At 50.5% G+C, this 13,775-nt stretch overlaps 1 protein-coding gene across 1 annotated transcript; it reads right to left on the bottom strand.

The window, feature by feature from the left end:
• Window positions 1-3,164: 3,164 nt before the first annotated feature.
• On the bottom strand, window positions 3,165-9,431 carry LOC147118518 (uncharacterized). The gene is made up of 2 exons (XM_085984460.1): window positions 9,045-9,431; window positions 3,165-5,154 (listed from the first exon to the last, which is right to left on the bottom strand). The coding sequence occupies exon 2, from the start codon at window positions 4,682-4,684 to the stop codon at window positions 4,382-4,384; it is 303 nt and encodes a 100-aa protein (XP_085840586.1). The 5' UTR covers window positions 4,685-5,154; window positions 9,045-9,431; the 3' UTR covers window positions 3,165-4,381.
• Window positions 9,432-13,775: the final 4,344 nt, after the last annotated feature.

The following is a 13,775-nucleotide window of genomic DNA, read 5'->3' as shown; positions in this document are numbered from 1 at the left end:
GTAGCCCACGCAGCTCCAGCTAGCACAGCCTAAGCCTGGGCTGTCTGCAGTGCGGCCGCAACATGCCCGTAGACTTGTACGAGTGGTCGGGACCTCTCGCCCTGACCAAGGTGGACGAGAAGCCTGCGCAGCCCCTCCATGTCAAGTATGACAACGTGGGCAGAGATGTGCTGAGCCTGGCCCAGGTACTGACTGCAGCTGAGAGCTGAACACACAGGAACCGCTCCAGTGCCTGGAGCCGGCAACAAAAGCAAGGAAGGCACAGAGTCCAAAAGCAAGGAAGTTATGATGAACCTTCATAAAACACAGGTTCGGCCTCAACTGGAGTATTGTGTCCAATTCTGGGCACCACACTTTAGGAAGGATATGAAGGCCTTAGAGAGGGTGCAGAAAAGATTTACAAGTATGATTCCAGGGATGAGGCACGTTAGTTACGTGGATAGACTGGAGAAGCTGGGGTTGTTCTCCTTAGAGCAGAGAAGGTTGAGAGGAGATCTGATAGAGGTGTTCAAAATCATGAGGGGTCTGGACAGTGTAGATAGAGAGAAACTGTTCCCATTGGCGGAAGGGTCGAGAACCAGAGGACACAGATTAAAGGGGATTGGCAGAAGAACCAAAGGCGACATGAGGAAAAACTTTTTTATGCAGCGAGTGGCTAGGATCTGGAATGCACTGCCTGAAAGGGTGGTGGAGGTAGATTCAATCACTGCTTTCAAAAGGGAATTGGATAAGTACCTGAAGTAAAGAAATTTGCGGGGCTACGGGGAAAGGGCGGGTAGTGGGACTCACTGAAGTGATCTTGCAGAGAGCTGGCACGGGCTCGAAGGGCTGAATGGCCTCCTCCTGTAAACCATTCTATGATTCTAAGCTTATATTGTGGTTAATAACAGACAAACTCTGTTTTTTCCCCTGATCTGATTACAGTTTCCAACCAGTCGATTCAGTGAATGGAATGTCTTATCAGTGTTGCCATGGCGACCTGTCTATAGTGAAACGCCTGTTTGAGTTTCTAACTCAGACTAAACTTCTCTTTCCCATAATACACATTATATCAGACATTTGATGTCAATGTATTTTAACCGTGTTATGTTAATATCTTTAAATCTACAGAGAGATCAGATACACAAATCCTTAAAAGTTGGAGGACAAGTTTATAAAGTGGTTTTAAAAATGTTACCCGAGGTTTTTTATAAATGGGGCGTAGAAAACAAAATCATCGGTTCGGCTGCAGTTAGAATAAGTGTTGGGCATCTTACACTAGGAAGGATGTCAGGGCCACAGAGAGGCTGCAGAATAAATTCACTGAGGTTATACCACGGATGAGAGGCTTTAGTTATCAGAGAATCAGAGAATGATACACCACAAAAGGTGGCCATTCGGCCCATCATGCTTGTGCCAGCTCTTTGGGAGAGCTATCCAATTAGTCCCACTCCCTTGCTCTTTCCCCATATCCCGGTAAATGTTTTCCCTTCAAATATTTATCCAATTCCCTTTTCAAAGTTACTCTTGAATCTGCTTCCTCCACCCTTTCAGGCAGTGCATTTCAGGTCATAATAACTCGCTGGGTAAAGAAATGTTTCCTCATGATGGCCTGTCTGCAGTGAAGTGCCTGTTTGAGTTTCTAACTGAGGTGAACTTCTCTTTCCCAGGAGGAGAGACGAGAGAAACTGGGGCACTTCTCATTAGAACAAAGCAGGGTGAGAGGAGATGTGAGCGAGGTGTTTAAACTTGATCAACGACACCGACCAAAATATCAGAGACACTCCCTGTCCCTCAGGACCTGTGTCCAGGGGAGAAGCTGATCAGTTTATCAGATCATCTTTGGGTTAAATGTTGTGCTCGTGGAGCTGAGCCCCTAGTGTCAGCATCAAACACTCTCCAGTCGGGCACAGCATGGATTAGATACAGAGTAAACCCATCAACCGCTCCCTGACACAGATACCGAGGGACAGGGAGTGTCCGGGACAATGACATTTCTCACTCAATAAGGTATAAATTGATCCTGTACCTCTCCCCATTAATCCTGGGCTCCACACGGGGCGAATCCTGCTCCTGTTTCCCTTCCTGTAACAGCACTGAGCTAAACCCAGCCCATAATGAGCAGGGCTCAGGGAGGCTGGTTGCTAGGCACTGCAGTGATGTCATAAAGCAGGGCCATTCAACCCAGCTGGTCGTCTCCTTGTCCCTTTAAAGGTGGAGAGCCGGGACACCCTGTCTCCAAACACATCCCACCTGTTCATACTGAGAATCCCCGGGGAAGGCCCAAGGCCCAGAGTGTGGAACACAACCAAGGGGGAAAGAGGAGGAGAGAAGGGGAGGTGAATCAAGGAGTCGGGACTGAGGGACAACAAGCTTCAATTTTAGAGCCTGTAGACTTCAGGAGGGGAAGAGTGAGTTCAGCAGTTTTTGGATCCAGGGAGAGAACAAGGAGCAGATGGGGAGACTGGTGTGGATTCCAGCACAGTGAGGATGTAGGGGGAGGGAGATTGTGTCGGGCCGTGTATTAGGGGTGTAGGAGGGACAAGAGAGGAAAGGTCAGAGGAGCAATTACTGCAGCAGTGCCCATAAATAGTGAGAGAGAAGGTGTGGGTTCGAGTGGACCAGGGACAGTCTGTTAAACTCTCTGTTTGCTGTGACCAGTTTTCCTTTGGTTAAAAATGGCCTCCTGTAGCCCAGTGACACAAACAGCCCATTAAACTCCACCAATGGCCTTTGGTCTGGTGAGGTCTCCCTTTGTGAAACATCGGCTGTTGTTAAAGCTTTTCAGTCTGACACGCTCACACTGAGAAATGAGCTGCAGAACTGCAGACACCGTCAGCTTTAAGGAGACGTTTCCCTTTGGAGATCGGATTGCCCATTGAGTTTGATTAAACTGATGTTAAAGTAACAAGGCTGCTTTGCCCTGTGACAGTAACAGATTATCAGAGTATTTCCCATAGGTTAAAATCCAATATTACAGGGGCTCACTGCCCTGGATGGTTGAAGTGGACCCTGTGATATAATAGAATTTTCTGTCCTGTCAGACTTGGACATCTTGTAGATCCATCTTTTAACAAGTTGTGGGATCTCGGTTCTCAGATGGATTCCACTCAGTTTGTAACAAGTCCTCAATCAGCTCGTCTTATTGTCGAGATATCAAGGACTCGACACACTGCGTGTGGGAAACAAAGCTCATTTATTTGACATTGATACAGATTAAACACCAGCCCAGTCTAGGGGTTATTAACGTCAGCTGAAACAAATCCCAACTGTCCGAATGAACATGGTTCAGTCCTGGATGTGATTAACAGCAGCAATGACAGCAGAATCCAACCCCCGCCGTCACTTGTGAACTCGCTGGTGTCTCAGCAGGTGGGAAGAACCATTGAACCCCTTCCCACACACAAAGCAGGTAAACGGGGTCTCCCCGGTATGAGTGCATTGATGAATTTTCAGCTCAGACGGGTAATTGAATCCCTTGCCGCAGACCCAACATATATACGGTTTCTCCATGGTGCGGGTGTCCTTGTGTCTCTCCAGGTTGGATGATCAGTTGAATCCTCATCCACAAACAGAACATGTGTATGGTTTCTCCCCACTGTGAACGGTGTGACGTTTTTTCAGGTTGTGTAACTAGTTAAAGCTCTTTCCACAGTCAGTGCACTGGAACACTCTCACGCGGGTGTGTGTGTCTCGGTGCTTTTCCAGTCACACTGATGCTTGAAATCTTTTCCCACAGACAGACATTCCTCCTTCCACATTCAAAGGGCTGATGATACTCAGCCTGTTACTTGGATTGGACTTGTCTCCCTTCCCGTGCCAAGGGGATTGCTGTACCAGACGGGAGGGGCAACATTTGGGGACTCTCGATTCTCCAGCAATTCCCATTCCCCTTCTTTCTGGTGGATAATGGAGGTGCCACTGTGTGTAATGTGCAAGTCAGTAAGAATTGTCAGCAAGGATTAATCAGTTAATCAGCACTTTCTAATTGAAGATGTTAATCAGTGGAACTTTTCAAACACTGAATTGTACCAAAGATTATTAAAGGGTTGAAGTAAAATGTCTAATTTTATTGTAAACAAATTTCTGAAGAGAGTCCCTGAATTAAGGGGAAAGATCACAGACAGCGGTTCTTAAAGAGACACTTAAAGAGAACACAATCAGTTACATATCCAGAATATTAAACTCCAGCCCAGTTATAGGGTTATTAACATCAGCAGAAACAAACCCCAACTGTCAGAATAAATATGGTTCAGTCCTGGATGTGATTAACAGCAGCAAGAACAGCAGAATCCAACCATTGTAGTCACATGTGAACTCGCTGGTGTGTCAGCAAGTGGGATGACTGAGTGAATCCCTTCCCACACACAGAACAGGTGAACGGCCTCTCCCCAGTGTGAACTCACTGGTGTGTCAGCAGGTTGTATGATTTAGTGAATCTCTTCCCACACATACAGCAAGTGAATGGCCTCTCCCCAGTGTGAGTGCACTGGTGAACAATGAGATTGGATGACAGCTTGAATCTCTTCCCACAGTGAGAGCAACTGAATGGTTTATCGTCAGTGTGAACTCGATGGTGTTGAATCAGTTCCTCAGAGCTTTTAAAACAGTTCGCACAGTTGGAGCATTTAAAAGGTCCCTCGTCAGTGTGAACTCGCTGGTGTCTCAGCAGGTGAGATGAATCAGTGAAGCCCTTCTCACACATGGAGCAGGTGAATGGCCTCTCCCCAGTGTGACTGCGTCGATGAGTTTCCAGCTGGGACGGGTAATTGAATCCCTTCCCACAGTCACCACATTTCCACGGTTTCTCCGTGCTGTGGGTGTCCTTGTGCTGCTCCAGGTTGGATGATCAGTTGAAGCCTCGTCCAAACACAGAACACGTGTACGGGTTCTCCCCGCTGTGAACGGTGCGATGTTTTTTCAGGCAGTGTAATTGGTTAAAGCTCTTTCCACAGTCAGTGCACTGGAACACTCTCACTCGGGTGTGTGTGTCTCGGTGCTTTTCCAGTCACACTGATGTTTGAAATCTTTTCCCACAGACAGAACTGGCAAACATTTCTCCTTCCACATTCAAAGGCCGATGATATTCAGGTCCTGGTGAATCCAGTGACTGTCAGATCTTGATGTGATGTTTGGTTTGAGTTTCCCGTCTGTAAATCCTCCCCTTCTCACACCCTGTAAAAGGAGTTTACAAAAGTCATCACTGAGTACAGGATAGAAATTCAGAACAGACAATTCTAGTTTCTATGGAACATTCTTTCCTCTCTTGTTCCCCGAAAGCTGTAAATCCCCATCCCACACACTCTCCCTCCTCCCTGTGCTGAAATCCAAACCCATCGCACCATCTCCAACATTTTTCCTTTCGGTCAACTTCTCTCCCTCCCCTGAAGGTGCTGACTCTGGCTGGGTTCAGTTCTACACTCACCGGTTCCCCTCCCTCTCCTCCCCTGAAGGTGCTGACTCTGGCTGGGTTCAGTTCTACACTCACTGGTTCCCCTCCCTCTCCTCCCCTGAAGGTGCTGACTCTGGCTGGGTTCAGTTCTACACTCACTGGTTCCCCTCCCTCTCCTCCCCTGAAGGTGCTGACTCTGGCTGGGCTCAGTTCTACACTCACCGGTTCCCCTCCCTCTCCTCCCCTGAAGGTGCTGACTCTGGCTGGGTTCAGTTCTACACTCACTGGTTCCCCTCCCTCTCCTCCCCTGAAGGTGCTGACTCTGGCTGCGTTCAGTTCTACACTCACTGGTTGCCCTCCCTCTCCTCCCCTGAAGGTGCTGACTCTGGCTGGGTTCAGTTCTACACTCACTGGTTCCACTCCCTCTCCTCCCCTGAAGGTGCTGACTCTGGCTGGGTTCAGTTCTACACTCACTGGTTCCCCTCCCTCTCCTCCCCTGAAGGTGCTGACTCTGACTGGGTTCAGTTCTACACTCACTGATTCCCCACCTTATGAACTGCTTCAGGCACTTTGTTAAACACACACACAGCAGGCGCACATTAATCTGATGGGAGATCACTGAGACATAAGCTGCCAGTGGTGTGGAGCCTCCTGAGAGTCCAGTCTCTTTCCAGGCACTATTTACAGGAGCTGGGACACAGAAAAGAGTCCAGTTGAAATTAGTGATATATTTATTCACACAAACTAAGCCCCAAAATAAGGAATAATTTATCCTTTATTTAGAGATGCTCCCTGACCAGTCACCATTTCTCCTTCATTGACAGACGCTCCCTGACCAGTCACTGTTTCTCCTCCATTTACAGACGCTCCCTGACCAGTCACGATTTCTCCTCCTTTTACAGACGCTCCCTGACCAGTCACCATTTCTCCTCCATTTACAGACGCTCCCTGACCAGTCACCATTTCTCCTCCATTTACAGACGCTCCCTGACCAGTCACCATTTCTCCTCCATTTGCAGACGCTCCCTGACCAGTCACCATTTCTCCTCCATTTATAGACGCTCCCTGACTCGCTGGGGATTTCCCAGCACTTCCTGGTAGTCCCGGAGTTTGTGTCTTAAACTGGCGGGTAGTTGTGGGGAGGCGGATAATGTTGAGTGTTTTAATAATGGGGCCTGGGGCCGCACTCGGGGTGTGAGCAGCCCGCGTCCACCCCGGGTTTATTTATTTATCTTTGTTTTTTTTTACATAGTTAGATGAATTTTTAATTATAATCAAGCGCACTGATTACAGCTTCTATGCAAATCTGCACATGCTCATACAATTTGAGCCCTATAATATTAACACTCCTATAATAGTTAAAATCACCATTTAACATTTTTCAATCACAGTAATCATTGACCCCCACACCAGATTGTATTCACCCTGAGCAACGCCATGAGACATACACTAGTTACCTGAAGATTACCCTCGATTGCATTGGGAAAATAATTTGACTTGCGAGAAGATTAAGATCCCTGTATAAACCTTCATATAAACTCAGATATATTTCACATATCCTGGACTATAGTAGTTGAAATACACGAGCATTCAGTCACCCGTTTGCCAATACAATAGTTTCAGTTGAATTTGCTGCCTGTCTGTGAGAAGGTCATTGGCGGAAGCTCGGTAAAAGGAGCCCGAGGGCAGTTTCTGATTAGACCTTTCATTGGGTCCGATATAAATGTTGTGATCGTTTCTATAGCAATGAAGCCTGTGTGTGGACCTTGTGGGCAGACTGTATTTCACTCAATGTAACTTCAGGTGCTGCTTCTGTCAGGAGATTTCTGTTTCTCTCTGTCCTGCTTAAGCAGACTGAGGGAAGGGCTGATAAAGGAGAAGATCGGAATAGCAAAGATTTCACTATTTTACCATGAGCACTGGGCAGAGCCTGTCCACAGTGCGCTCCGACACTCACACTGCTTTCTCGGTGTAATAATTTAACCCGCTCCCTGAGCTCGGGGTGTGAGCAGCCCGCGGCCCCCCGGGGTTCATGAACCCGCTCCCCGAGCTCGGGGTGTGAGCGGCCCGCGTCCCCCCGGGGTTCATGAACCCGCTCCCTGAGCTCGGGGTGTGAGCGGCCCGCGTCCCCCCGGGGTTCATGAACCCGCTCCCTGAGCTCGGGGTGGGAGCGGCCCGCCTCCCCCTGGGGTTCATGAACCCGCTCCCCGAGCTCGGGGTGAGCAGCCCGCGTCCCCCCGGGGTTCATGAACCCGCTCCCCGAGCTCGGGGTGTGAGCGTCCCGCGTCCCCCCGGGGTTCATGAACCCGCTCCCTGAGCTCGGGGTGTGAGCGGCCCGCGTCCCCCCGGGGTTCATGAACCCGCTCCCTGAGCTCGGGATGTGAGCGTCCCGCGTCCCCCCGGGGTTCATGAACCCGCTCCCTGAGCTCGGGGTGTGAGCGTCCCGCGTCCCCCCGGGGTTCATGAACCCGCTCCCTGAGCTCAGGGTGTGAGCGGCCCGCGTCCCCCCGGGGTTCATGAACCCGCTCCCTGAGCTCGGGGTGTGAGCGTCCCGCGTCCCCCCGGGGTTCATGAACCCTCTCCCTGAGCTCAGGGTGTGAGCGGCCCGCGTCCCCCCGGGGTTCATGAACCCGCTCCCCGAGCTCGGGGTGTGAACGGCCCGCGTCCCCCCGGGGTTCATGAACCCGCTCCCCGAGCTCGGGGTGTGAACGGCCCGCGTCCCCCCGGGGTTCATGAACCCACTCCCTGAGCTCGGGGTGTGAGCAGCCCGCGTCCCCCCGGGGTTCATGAACCCACTCCCTGAGCTCGGGGTGTGAGAGGTCCGCGTCCCCCCGGGGTTCATGAACCCGCTCCCTGAGCTCGGGGTGTGAGCAGCCCGCGTCCCCCCGGGGTTCTTGAACCCACTCCCTGAGCTCGGGGTGTGAGCAGCCCGCGTCCCCCCGGGGTTCATGAACCCGCTCCCTGAGCTCAGGGTGAGCGGCCCGCGTCCCCCCGGGGTTCATGAACCCGCTCCCTGAGCTCAGGGTGAGCAGCCCGCGTCCCCCCGGGGTTCATGAACCCGCTCCCTGAGCTCGGGGTGTGAGCGGCCCGCGTCCCCCCGGGGTTCATGAACCCGCTCCCTGAGCTCGGGGTGTGAGCGGCCCGCGTCCCCCCGGGGTTCACGAACCCGCTCCCTGAGCTCGGGGTGTGAGCGGCCCGCGTCCCCCCGGGGTTCGTGAACCCGCTCCCTGAGCTCGGGGTGTGAGCGGCCCGCGTCCCCCCGGGGTTCACGAACCCGCTCCCTGAGCTCGGGGTGTGAGCGGCCCGCGTCCCCCCGGGGTTCATGAACCCGCTCCCTGAGCTCGGGTTGTGAGCGGCCCGCGTCCCCCCGGGGTTCATGAACCCTCTCCCTGAGCTCGGGGTGTGAGCGGCCCGCGTCCCCCCGGGGTTCATGAACCCGCTCCCCGAGCTCGGGGTGTGAGCGGCCCGCGTCCCCCCGGGGTTCATGAACCCGCTCCCTGAGCTCGGGGTGTGTGCGGCCCGCGTCCCCCCGGGGTTCATGAACCCGCTCCCTGAGCTCGGGGTGTGAGCAGCCCGCGTCCCCCCAGGGTTCATGAACCCGCTCCCTGAGCTCGGGGTGTGAGCAGCCCGCGTCCCCCCGGGGTTCATGAACCCACTCCCTGAGCTCTCTCACCTGATGTGTCAGCGGCTGTTGCCAAGGTCCGCGCATACTCAGCTCACACTGCCCGGGTGATTGACGGGAGCTCCGGACCAATAGGAAGAGCGGAGCGGGGCTGGAGGACCAAGCTTGAACAACAGAAGGTGAGATTCTCAGCAGCTCAGCTCTGCTCGGTGCCGTGTGAACGGGCTGCGCCACACCCCGGCTGCTCACGGGGAATGCCAGTGCGGAGGGTCCAGTGCAGAAGGCCCAGGGTGGAAGACCCAGAGGAGAGTGTCCTAGGCGGGAGGCCCAGCACAGAGGACCCAGGCGGGAGGCCCAGCACGGAAGGCCCAGGGCGGAGCGGCTGGTCGACAGAAGCGGAGTCGGGAGATGCTGTGGGTGAGCATGTTGCATGTTAGATCTGTGTATCTTAATGTTGTGTCCTTCAATAATTAGACAAAAGCCTGCAGGGAACGATTGACAGGTGTTTACTGAATGAGGGTTACTCTAGAACTAACCGTACATATCACTACTCAGGGTTTATATACAGGTGTGGTCACTGCCGGTACTACAGTATACAGGAGCTGTAAAAAGTAGTTCTCCCCTTAAAGGTACATACATTACAATTCCTCCCCTTTTAGATTAACAGTACCATAACACTCATTTAACAATTAAATATCAAACTAATTACAATTAACACTTTTAACATGCAACATTAGCTGAAAATAGTCTATTTATAAATTCAGTATTTGGGGAGGCTTCCTGATCCTTTCTGGATAGTGCCTTTCCCAAGTGTCTTGCTCTTGGTGCGGAGGCGATTCTGGCCCCCTGTCGTCGGTTGGTTCATCAGCTTCTGATGCTACTGTTTCTGAGGTAGATGCGACCTGTACGTCGGGTTCCTCACCAGGTACGTATGGCCGAGACATGGGGTTGACTCGTTCCTGTGACTCTAGGATCTGGTCAGCATGGCGTCTCACAATCTTCTCCCCAACATCCACTGTGTACATTAGTGGCCCCTGCCGTGTGCATATCGTTCCTGGTTGCCATTTCTCTGTTTGGTAGTCGCGGGCCAAGACTGGTTGCCCTACATTGAAGCTCCTTGTCGGCTTCTCATTGATGTGCTGGAATTGCTTACTCTCAACATCTCTTCGTACATTTGGTCTGAGCAAATCCAGACGAGATCTCAACCTTCGGTTAAAGAACATCATGGCCGGGGCCTGGTTGGTGACTGCATGTGTCGCATTTCTGTAGGCTAACAGGAAATTGTCCACCTTATGCTGCAGTGGAATGTCGTCATCGCACATGGCCTTTACTGCTTTTTTAAAGGTTTGTATGAACCTCTCAGCCAATCCATTTGTGGCTGGATGATACGGGGCAGATGTGTAATGCCTTACCCCATTCCTTTTCATAAATCTTCGAAACTCTTCGGACACAAACTGTGGTCCGTTATCAGAGCAGATCTGCTCTGGCAAGCCGTTCCTGGCAAAAATGGTCCGTAGGACTGCAGTAGTTTTCACCGTGGTGGTGGAGGACATTTTGATCACCTCAGGCCATTTTGAGTGCGCATCCACGGCTATTAAAAACATTGAGTCCATGAATGGACCAGCAAAATCAATATGCACCCATTGCCATTGAGATGAGGGCCACTCCCATGGGTGGAGAGGGGCATGTGGTGGTGCATTTTGGACCTTCTGGCATCCTGAGCAGCTCTTTGTCAGGTCCTCGATTTGCTGATTGATCCCCGGCCACCACACATAAGCCCTAGCAAGGCTTTTCATTTTCACTCCTCCCAGATGACCTTCGTGAAGCTCATTGAGCACTCTCTCCCTTAACTTGGGTGGAATTACCACTCGGGATCCACACATCAAGGTCCCCTGACATATTGACAGCTGTTCTCTTCTGGATGAGAATGCTGGCAACAGTGAGTCGCCATGTGCTGGCCATCCCTTCACCGTCAAATCATATACCCGAGACAGTGTCGGGTCATTTCGGGTCTCCTTCTCTATACCAGCGTTAGTTACTGGCAAGCATTCAATTATAGTCGAATGAAATATTTCGACAGGATCCACTGCTGGTGCTTCCTCCGCAGTAGGCAGTGGCAGGCGTGGTAGCCCATCAGCGTTTCCATGCTGTTTTGTGCCCTTATACTCAATTTCATATTGGTGCACCCCTAGAAAAAGGGACCATCTTTGTAGCCGTTGCGCAGTCATCACCGGAACGCCCTTCTTTGGATTAAAGATGGAGACAAGTGGTTGGTGGTCAGTCAGCAAGGTGAACTTCTGCCCGTGCAGATAGTGATTGAACTTTTTCACTCCCCACACTAGGCTGAGGGCGTCCCTGTCAACCTGGGCGTAGTTATGCTCGGCTGAGATTAGTGACTGAGACGCAAAGGCTACTGGCCTCTCCGAGCCATCCGGGAATTTGTGTGACAGCACCGCTCCAATGCCATAGGGTGATGCATCACATGCCAACCGAATTGGTAGTGCTGGGTTGAAATGAGCCAACACCTCTTTTGATGTGAACAATGCTTTGCTCTTCTGGAAAGCTCGTTTACATTCGTCACTCTACTTCCATGGTACCCCCGTTTGCAGTAGGGTGTTCAGTGGGTGTAGTATGGTAGACAAATTCGGCAAGAACTTATGGTAGTAGTTCACCAGCCCGAGGAACGACCTCAGTTGTGACACATTTTCCAGTGCTGGAGCCTTGACTACTGCCTCAATCTTTTCAGGGGACTTATGTAACCCCTCTTTATCAATAACGTGGCCACAATACGAGATCTGCTTCTGGAAAAACTCGCATTTGTGGCGATTAGCTCGGAGCCCATATTCCTTCAATTTAGTGAGGTGATCACTGTCATTTTCGCCCATGACCAGGATAATATAAAAACATAAGAAATAGGAGCAGGAGTAGGCCAATCGGCCCCTCAAGCCTGCTCCGCCATTCAATAAGATCATGGCTGATACGATCCTAACCGCCAATCTACTATCATAACCATCTCCTGAATCTAACAGAATTAGACACACGAAATAGGAGCAGGATCAGGCTACACGGCCCCTGGGCCCGCTCCGCTACCCACAGGGCCATGACCGATCCGAACCTAGACTCATGTCCAAATTCCTGCCCGCTCCCCGTAACCCTTAATTCCCTTTACTTCTAGGAAACTGTCTATTTCTGTTTTAAATTTATGTAATGATATAGCTTCTACAGCTTTTTGGGGCAGCATATTCCATGGACCTACCACCATCTGAGTGAAGTAGTTCCTCCTCATCTCAGTTTTGAAAGAGCAGCCCCTTATTCTAAGACTATGCCCCCTAGTTCTAGTTTCACCCATCATCGGGAACATCCTCCCCGCATCCACCCGATCCAACCCCTTCACAATCTTATATGTTTCAATAAGATCGCCTCTCATTCTCCTGAACTCCAACGAGTACAGTCCCAATCTACTCATATGTCCATCCCCTCATCCCTGGAATTAACCAAGTGAATCTTCTTTGTACTGACTCGAGAGCAAGTATGTCTTTTCTTAAGTATGGACACCAAAACTGTATGCAGTATTCCAGGTGCGGTCTCAGCAATACCTTGTACAACTGAAGCAATACCTCCCTATTTTTATATTCTATCCCCCTAGCAATGAAAGCCAACATTCCATTGGCCTTCTTAATCACTTGCTGCACCTGCATACTAACCTTTTGAGTTTCGTGCACTAGGACCCCCAGATCCCTTTGTACTTCAGTACTTTCCAGTTTCTTGCCATTAAGATAATAACTTGCTCTACGATTTTTCCTGCCAAAGTGCATAACCTCACTTTCCAGTATTGTATTCCATCTGCCAAATCTCTGCCCACTTACTTAGCCTGTCTATGTCCCCTTGCAGGTTTTTTATGTTCTCCTCACTCACTACTTTCCCTCCCATCTTTGTATCATCTGCAAACTTTGATATGTTACACTCGGTCCCCTCCTCCAAATCATTAATATAGATTGTAAAGAGTTGGGGACCCAGCACTGACCCCTGCGGAACACCACTAGCTACTGATCGCCAGTCTGAGAATGAACTATTTATCCCAACTCTCTGCCTTCTGTTAGATAGCCAATCCTCTATCTATGCCAGAATATTACCCCCAATCCCGTGATTTTTTATCTTAAGCAATAATCTTTTGTGTGGCACCTTGTCAAATGCCTTTTGGAAGTCTAAATACACTACGTCCACTGGTTCCCCTTTATCCACCCTATATGTTACTTCCTCAAAGAACTCCAGCAAATTTGTCAAACATGACTTCCCCTTCATAAAAGCATGCTGACTTTGTCCTATTAAATTAAAATTATCCAAATGTCCTGTTACTGTCTCCTTAATAATGGACTCCAAAATGTTACCTACCACAGATGTTAGGCTAACCGGTCTATAGTTTCCAGCCTTCTGTCTACTGCCCTTTTTAAATAAGGGTGTTACATTAGCAGTTTTCCAGTCTGCCAGGACCTTTGCTGAGTCCAGGGAGTTTTGGAAAATTATTACTAATGCATCCACAATCCCTACTGCCACTTCCCTCAAGTCCCTAGGATGTAAGCCATCAGGTCCAGGTGATTTATCCACCTCGAGTCCCATTATTTTACCGAGTACCACTTCCTTAGTGATTTTGATCGTGTTTAGCTCCTCCCCCCCTATAGCCCCCTGTTTGTCCAGTGTTGGGATATTCTTCGTGTCCTCTACTGTAAAGGCAGATACAAAATATTCATTCAGTGTTTTTGCCATCTCCATATTTCCCACCAT

The sequence above is a fragment of the Somniosus microcephalus genome, chromosome 4, assembly GCF_052327205.1.
Source record: "Somniosus microcephalus isolate GS21.2 chromosome 4, FLI_Smic_1.0, whole genome shotgun sequence".
NCBI classification, from domain to species: Eukaryota; Metazoa; Chordata; class Chondrichthyes; order Squaliformes; family Somniosidae; genus Somniosus; species Somniosus microcephalus.
Note: the sequence above shows the minus strand (reverse complement) of the source record. Positions and strands in the feature narration are given on the sequence as shown.

Coding starts and splice junctions, on each gene's coding strand:
- LOC147118518 (XM_085984460.1), bottom strand. CDS start 4,684: ATGTGTGAGAAGGGCTTCACTGATTCATCTCACCTGCTGAGACACCAG.